A 9036-nucleotide genomic window follows, 5' to 3' on the forward strand; every position below is an offset into this window, starting at 1 on the left:
GAGGCTGCGGTGGCCGGGAGCGGCCACTGCACTCCAGTCTGGGCGACAGAGTGAGACTCCAACTCAAAAAGAAAAGAAAAGAAAAGAACCTGGGCAGAGGGAACTCAGTGTCAAGTTATCGAATACAGTTTCTTTGCTGAAGGACTTCTCTTGGCTAGAAGCAAGTCAGAACCGAAAGGCATCCATACAACCCATATCATCTTGTTAGGTCAGTGTAGAAGTGCTCCAGTGAGTTAGTCCTCCAGAAATTAGGGAGTTAGGCTTATTTTAACTAGACTGCTACTCCTATGTTTAAGTGAGAAGTTACAGGTGAGTAATACTTGTTTTGGTACACTTTAATAAGTTTTGCTTTTTTTCTTTCTTTTTTTTAAATCTCACTATATGATTGATACACATTTCTTCATCTAGCAAAGATGGGGTTAAGCAGATCCAGGACAAGGGAAGGGTATTCAGATCTGGAGTAGGGTCCTCTTGGCACTAGGTTCACTCTTGAATGGCAGTGATTTTATGATTAGATTAATCAACTCAGAGAAGTAATGTCATAGTGTTGTCTTAATAAGTAGAATTATTCATAAACCTTTTATTCACGTGCCTTTCAAAATGGATCTCAGATTTGAGAATAAATTTGGTAAACCCAATCTCAAAAGAAAAGTAGTTGAAATAAATTTTATATTGTCTATATCTTTCACTCAGAAAAAGGAATATAGGGCTGCTTCTAACATTTGACTAATTTTAACCCTTTCCGTTTATAGAGTTCATCAGACTGCACAGGTGGTGATGATATGCTCATGATTCGATTTGAATAACTGCCCTAAGCATTCCAAAATCAGGAACTTCTAGTTTAAAAATTCTGTCATTCCATGGAGCACAGTATATTATTCCTCTGAGGGATAGAAAACCAGAATTGTTTCTTACTTGCATTTTCTTATGTTAACAGAAAGCCTCACTTTTGCTCTTATGTTTACAGGGTGGTAATCATGGTTTGTTTGGAAACAGCACAGCACAATCGAGAGGTCTGCACACACCAGTGCAGCCATTAAATTCTTCTCCTAGTCTCCGGGCGCAAGTGCCTCCCCAGTTTATTTCCCCCCAGGTAAGCACTTTTATGTTTCCATGATTCCAAATTAAAGACCATTCAGGTGGTTGCCAGTTGTTAACTGACTGATTTTCTGGCATAAGCGAAATAATAGTTACAAATCTAAAATATGAAAAAGCCATCATTTTTGGTTTTTGACAAGGTCAAATATAGTAAAATTTGAAACACCCAGCTGCTAAGGACCAAGATTTTTTAGAACAAAATAACAAATCTCTCTTTTTTTTTTGTTTTGAGTCTGGATCTTATTCTGTCACCCAGGCTGGAGTATAGTGACATGGTCATGGCTCACCATAGCCTCAACCTCCTGGGCTCAGTTATCAGGTATTCCTTCTGCCTAAGCCTCCCAAATGGCTGGGACTATAGGTGTGGGACACCACACCTGGCTAATTTTTTTATTTTTTGTAGAAATGAGGTATCAGTATGTTACCTAGACTGATCTCGAACTCCTGGACTTAAGCAGTCCTCCTACCTCAGCCTTCTTTTAAAGTGCTGGGATTAGACTTGAACCACTACACCCAGCCGCAGGTCTCATTTTTATTGCATTGTGCATGCCAGCAAAGTAAATGTTTTTGCATGAAAAGCATTTATGGTTATGTTCCTTTTAGATCTCATTATTTTTCTAATACTATATTAATTGCTTATAATTAAAACTATTGGCTATAGGCGGTGGCTTATGCCTATAATTCCAGCACTTTAGGAGGCTGAGGCAGGAAGATTGCTTGAGCCCAGGAGTTTGAGACCAGGCTGGGCAACATAGCATGGCTTCATCTCTACCAAAAAAAAAAATTTTTTTTTAATAAATTTGAAGGTTGGACTCAGTGACTCAGCCTGTAATCCCAGCACTTTGGGAGGCCGAAATGAGATAATTGCCTAAGCCCATGGGTTCGAGACTAGCCCCCACAACTTGGTGAGACCTCGTCTCTATAATAAATCAAAATTAGCCGGGTGTGGTAGCACACGCCCATAGTTCTGGCCGCTTGGAAGGCTGAGGTGAAAGGACCACTGGAGCCCAGCAGGTCAGCCCTGGGGTGGCCAAGAGCTACACTCCAGCCTGGGCAACAGAGTGAGACTCCAACTCAATTAATTAATTAATTAATTAAATTTAAAATAAAACATAAATATAATTAAAGCTACTTTATAAATTCTGACATGTCAACATCCAGAGACTGGTTGCCCTTGAGGATTTGCCCACAGATAAACAAGAGTATTATCAGATTCTGGTTTATTCTGAAAAGTTTTGCAGAGCTATGTGCTAACATACTGACTAGATGTTCTAGGGGGAATTTTAGAACTAATGAAGTAGCAGACTTCTGAACTAAAATCTTATTCAGAGAGGAGCTCTGTGTAGGATACAGTCCATTGAGTAATATGAGAACCCTTTACGTCTATTTTTTATAGGAGATGTGCATTGTGTTTTATTTTGTTTTGGGGAGAGGTAAAAGTGAGAAATTCGTGTCAGTCTACCACATATTCTCTCTTTGTACCTCTTTGTGAGAGAATGGATCTGGGGAGCAGAGTAAAAGCTGATAAGGATTCAGTGTACATCCTTCTTTAGTCCTGTTAGACTGTTGATTTAAAGAACTGAGGCCAAGAGCTTTGAGTCTGTCATCCTATAAAAGAAGGTGTCGGGAGTAGTTACTCCATCCAAACAACAGGTTGTAAAGTGTCATTTTTTGTTGTTTTGTTTTTTGAAATGTGTTTTAAGATAAAGACTTAAAATATTTATTTGAAACCTTAATCTGTAGATTTCAAATGTTTTTAGCGTTCTGAGTCTGTATGTGCCTTAGTACAGAGGATGTTCATCTATGCCCCTCTCTTTCCTGCCTCCCTCACCATTACTGACTGTCCCTGCAAGGTCCTACCTGGGAGTCTAGGACTCTATCCCCCTAGCATCTCTCTTCTTCTTTTTCTCTCTCTAAGTTCTAGTCATCCTTCAAGCCCCAGGTAGTGATATGTCCTCTAGACACAGTCATTTTTGACTTCCCTAGCACCTCAAAATGGCAGTCTTATGATGTCTTGGAGCACTTTTCAGTATCCCTTGGTATCAGGTTGACAGTCATCCATGGTTATCTTAAATCCATAGGATCCTAGATGATGTCTTCACGATCCACAGATGCAGGAAACGCCATCTCTCCTTTTACAGCTTCTGGGTGTTGGCAGCAGAGGGGCGGGCAGGTTGGGATTAGGTGGGGAGGTGGTGATAAACAAAATAGATAGCAGAGAGTGTGATAAATGTTATGTAGATGTGTCCAACAGAGTTGGAGGAATCAGGTGAGGCTTTGCGCTAGCAGTGACATTTAAACTGGGTCTTGAAGTCAGCATGTTCTGGGTACAGCCAGAATAAAGGTATCTTCTAAGCAGCAGAAGCCTCACGAGCAAAGGGTAGTGATACCTAGAAAAATATGGCATGTTTGGGGAAATGCAGTTAGTTTGAATAATTAATTTGAGCTGTTGAAGCACACCTGCTATCTACATGAAAAAGGAAAAAACTAAACAGGAAGTTTGGAACCAAATTTGGAAAAACTTTGTTTGCCTTGCCTGGAAGTTTGAGCTTTGTCCTATAGACCAATCCTTGTTGGCATGGTTTGTAATTATTATCTGGCCTGCTACTCAAAGATACAGTTCCCAAGGCTCCCACAATCTCAGAATAAATCATCAGTGTCCCAAATCTCATTCCTTGAACCTTTCCTCCTCACGATCTACAGCCACTGCTAAGTGATCACATACAATGGGATGACTTTAAGTACAAAATTCCAAATTGTATCTTCACCCTACATCTTTTTTCCCCAACTGCACAGACTACTGGACATTTCTAGTAAGATACCTTATAGGCATCTGAAGTTAATATGTCCAAAACAGAACTCCTAGTTTTACCCCACACTCCCCTAAAAAACATTCCCTTGTTACAGGTAAGTGGCACTGCTATTCAGCAAGTGTTCAGCCCAAAGACCTCAGAGCTAGTTGTAACCTTTCACAGTCCACATTCATTCTGTCAACAAACCCTGTTTTCAAAACTTTATCCAAAATCTGATCATTTTTTTAACCACCTCCACTAATACGGCCCCTGGCAAGCCACCAACATATCTGTCTTAAATTATTGCAGTGACCTTTTGCCTGATCCCCACCCTGCTCCATTCAGCAGTTGTCTATCTCAGTCTGAGTCATACTGATCCTCTACTACCTCACCGTCCAGCATGGTAGCTTTTCACCATGTGAGCACTTAAAATGTGGCCAATGGACTAGAGGAACTGAATTATTAATTTCTTTTCTTTTCTTTTCTTTTCTTTTTTGAGTTGGAGTCTCACTCCATTGCCCAGGCTGGAGTACAGTGCCATACTCACAGCCACCCCAGCGTCAACCTGCTGCTGGGCTCCAACGAGCCTTCCGCCTCAACCTTCCAAGTAGCCGGAACTACAGGCGCACACTACCACGTCTGGCTAATTTTTTGATTTATTGTAGAGATGAGGTCTCACCATGTTGTCCAGGCTGGTCTCAAACCCATGAACTGAGGCAATCCCCTCTCGACTCGGCCTCCCAAAGTGCTGGGATTACAGGCTTGAGCCACCACACCTGGCCTATTTCATTTTAATTAACTTAAATCTAGATAGCCACACCTAGTTAGTGGCCACTGTGAGATGTAGAACATTTCAGCATCATAGAAAGTTCTATATAACTATTCTAAAACATAACGTAGTATTTACTACTTTACCAAGAATCCCCTCATGCCTGGCTCTCTCACTGAGAATGCCAATTCTTTACTGTGGTCTTTGAGGTTCTTGGTGAACTCTTTCCCACCATTCCCCTGTACCTGCCACTCTCCCAGTATATTCATGCCTTCTAACCTTCTGGCCCCAACACACCAACATACTTATAAAACACTTTTTCTAGATGGTCCATGATTCCATCTTTACTTCCATCAGCTCTCTGCTTTGCTGCTAACTTATCCAAGAAGCTTTTGCAGGCTAACTGTATCCAGTGTACCACCTGTGCTGTTTCTTCCTCCCCCCCCACCACTGGGAGTATAGTAAGCTTCACAGTGGCAGGGGCTGGATCTGCTTTGTTCACTGCTGGAACCTGAGCATTGACAGCTGTACAGGACCCATATTTTCAGCTGAGTAAATATATGAGTATGTCAAGTAATGGGAAGATGCATATCAGGATGATTTTGAAAGTGAAATTGCTAGGAGAGCACAGTTAACTTTGTCTGAGAGATGTGGATGTTGAAAATCTCTTCATCACCAAAGTATCTACCTGCACAAGAAAAGTACTTGTGGTCCTTACACTTTTGAAATTTGTTTATTTAGCAGAATATGGTTAATGTTTATTTGATGTATAATGGAGACAGAATATTAAATAATGAATCCTTTAGTCTTTTCCTGACATTTCTTTATTTTAAAAAACAGTTGAGTAGCTCTATTGAGAGAGAGTGAGAGAGAGGATAGCCACACTGAAAGTTTGGATAGTAGAGAAAAAATTTTTCTAGAAACCCCCAGCCTCAATACAATGACAGGAATTATTTTTACACACTCCCCTATTCAGACTGTGTTCATGTACAGGCACACATTTCACATAATTGATTTCATAGTCAGAACCTGCTGTTATCATTAAGATCGTGTCCTCATATTTTCCCGTTACTGGTAATCTTCATAGGGATCACTCTTAATGATGGTTCAGCAGGTAGATTTACCTTGATTTATTTTACATCCCCTTCCCCCATTATTGGATATTAAATTGTTGCTGATTTTTCACTGTTATAAATAATACTGCTGGGGAAATTTTGTTTTTTATTTATTTTATTTATTTATTTTTGAGTTGGAATCTCACTTCATCGCCCAGACTGGAGTACAGTGGCACACTCCCGGCCACCACAGCCTCGACCTGCTGGACTCACGTGATCCTTCCGCCTCACCCTTCCAAGTAGCTGGAACTACAGGCGCATGCTACCACGCCTGGCTAATTTTTGATTTATTGTAGAGATGAGGTCTCTCCAAGTTGCCCGGATGGGTCTCACACCCTCAGGCAGTCTACTCCCTTTGGCCTCCCAAAGCGCTAGGATTACAGGCTGAGCCACCGAGCCCAGCCAATTTTGTTTTTTTAAGCAGGATTTATTGAGAGGACAGAAAATCTCCCACTGGGAGGGACTCCCAGTGGGTTGCCCAGGAAATTTTTATACATAAATCTTTGCCCGCGTTATTTCTAAATTTAGTGCCCAGAATGAAATTTCTGGGTCAAAGCACATGAATATTTAAAAAGGTTTTTGATAAATATCATCACATTTTATGTCCATTTTGAGCACATTATAGGGGCAATCAATAGTTAATGTAAATACAGAAAGAAAATACTGATGCTCATCTTTAAGATTTGTTACAAATATCCTAGGTCTTGAGTTTCTACCATGGCCTGTTTTCTCCAGTTTCTTAAATAAAGTATTTAAGAAAGTAACATTCCAGCAGGCTTTTGTCCTGCCTTTAAACTGCTATCATTTTGTACCTGCAATGCTTTGTTAAATGCTATATTGATTGCAACAAGATCTTCACTTTCTCTGACCCAACTGGAGAGTGAAGGGCTTTTTAGCCAGAATAATTAACTCCCTGCAATGGAAAATGTACAAACCTGCACTTTATTTACTCTGCAACCCAGGTATGAACAGTCATTTGCCAGGAACATAGTGGTGCTTCTCTCTGGTCCTTTTGTATGATTTGGAGAAGGATGCTACATTTGCATTCTGAAGAAGGGAAAAATTGAACAAGACTGTGATAGGAATTCCTCAAAAGTGTAGCTTCTGTAGTCTCTAAAATTGCCAATTTATGGAACATACGAGATGGTGCCATCGAAATATAAAACCTCATTCCTGTGCTTTTCTTTATATTCCTTCTTTGTCTGTCTGTCTCTTTAAACAATTTGTTGTTTTCATTTTACCTTTTTTGCACTTTATGTAATGAAATCATATAATATACAACCTTCTTTTTTTTTTTACTTACATTGTTTCCAAGGTTTTCCCATGTTGATATGGGCAGTTGTGGGTCATATAGTATTCTATTATATGAATATGCCATAATTTCTTTACCTATTCTGTTACCATGTCTACTACTGATAGTCATTTGGGTTGTTTCTAGATTTTTGCTGTTATGAGCAGTGTTGCTGTAAATATTATATTTGTCTCCTAGGATGAGTTTCTCTAGGGTACTGCCAGTCATGGGTATGTTTTACTTTGGATGTTTCTATCTAATTTTGAGTGGGAATGTGTGGGGGGAGGGGAGATAATGGGCTCTTGGCAAGGGATGGCATCCATTCCCAAAACTGAAGGAGATTTAGTTGATCCAGAGACCAGCTTTTAAAACTGAATGAAGAGGGGAAAAGAGATGAAAGCTCAGACAATAGCCATTTATTTTGGAGGCCAGCAGGTTGGAAACCAAATTAGCAAGGGAGACTTCCCATGTATCACTGCAGAAAACTTTGGAAAGGAAGTTAGAAAAACAGTGCTGTGATGGCCCAGAGCCATGATGTCCATATAAGTATAACACAAGCCACTTAATATATAATTAAAAGTTTTTAATAGCCACATTTAAAAGGTAAAAGAAACAGGTAAAATGAATGTTAGCAATACATATTCTTCAGCATAATATATCTAAAATATCATTTTCATATGCAGTCATTGCTTCAAAATTATTATTGAAATGCTTACCTTTTTTAACATGGTTTTTGAAATCTGATATGTATTTTACACTCAAAGCACATCTCAATTTAGCCTAGCCATGTTTCAAGTGTTCAATAGCTGTGTAAGACCAATAATTAACGTTTGGATAGCACAGATCTATAGAGTTGAATGTCTCAGTTTTCAGTTGTAAAAGTTACTCTTTTTTTTGGATTCGGAATCTCACTCTCTAGGCTAGAATGCAGTGTCACGCTGCTCACAACCACCGCAGCCTCGACCTGCTGGGCTCAGGCAGTCCTTCCACCTCAGCCTTCCAGGTAGCTGGAACCACAGGCACGTGCTACCACGCCTGGCTTATTTTTTGATTTATTGTAGAAATGCAGTCTTGCCATGTTGCTCACACTGGTCTCGAACTCCTGAGTTCAGGCAGTCCTCTCACCTCCACCTCCCAAAGTGCTAGGATAACAGGCTTGAGCCATCATGCCCAGCCACAAAATTACTCTTAGTTTTCTAAGGCTACCACAACAAGTTACTACAAACTATGTGGCTTCTTTTCTCCCAGTTCTGGAGGCTACAAGTCTGAAATTAAGGTGTCCTCAGGGTTGGTCTCCTAGAGACTCAGAGAGAATTTGTTGCAAGCCTCTCTTCTACCTTCTGGTTGTTGTGGCCATCCTTGTTGGCCCTTGGCTTATAGACGCAGCACTCCAGTCTCTGCCTCAGTCTTCACACGCTGTTCTACCTGATGTCTCTGTCTTCATATGGCTTTTTCTTCTCTTTCTCTGTCTCCAAATTTCTCTCTCCTTTTGAGGACACCAGTTATTGGATTAGGACCCAGTGTAATCCAGTATGGCTTCATCTTAAACTTCATTCTATCTATAAAGACCCTATTTCCAACTGAAGTCACCATCTGAGGTTTCAAATGCACATGAATCTATGGAGAACACTATGTAACCATGTACAGTTGCTAATTCAAATGAATTTAAGATTCATACTCAAGGATGTTCATATGATTTCCTAGGTTCATATGATTTGAGTGATAGTGGAATAAGACTGGTTTGGAATATGGTTTTGATAGCACAAGGTATCCTCACCTCCTTTGATAGTTCAAGGTACACTCACTCCCTTACCGCCTGTACTTCAATTGCAGTAAGGGCAAAACTATTTTTCTTTCTTCTTTTTTTTTTTGAGTTGGAGTCTCACTCTGTCGCCCAGACTGGAGTGCAATGGCACACTCCCAGCCACCGCAGCCTCGACCTGCTGGGTTCCGGGGATCCTTCCGCCTCAA

The 9036-nt window shown here is 40.4% G+C and overlaps 1 protein-coding gene across 2 annotated transcripts in view; it reads left to right on the plus strand.

Moving 5' to 3' along the window:
- TNRC6B (trinucleotide repeat containing 6B) overlaps positions 1–9036 on the plus strand; it is a 151014-nt gene that overhangs the window by 112476 nt on the left and 29502 nt on the right. For both annotated transcript variants that reach the window (XM_021707014.1, XM_021707015.1), the window contains one exon: positions 968–1093. In XM_021707014.1, coding sequence (XP_021562689.1) covers positions 968–1093 — 126 coding nt within the window. The remainder of the gene's footprint in view (positions 1–967; positions 1094–9036) is intronic.

This window comes from Carlito syrichta, unplaced genomic scaffold (genome assembly GCF_000164805.1).
Source record: "Carlito syrichta isolate Samal-C Ts95f unplaced genomic scaffold, Tarsius_syrichta-2.0.1 Scaffold316302, whole genome shotgun sequence".
NCBI classification, from domain to species: Eukaryota; Metazoa; Chordata; class Mammalia; order Primates; family Tarsiidae; genus Carlito; species Carlito syrichta.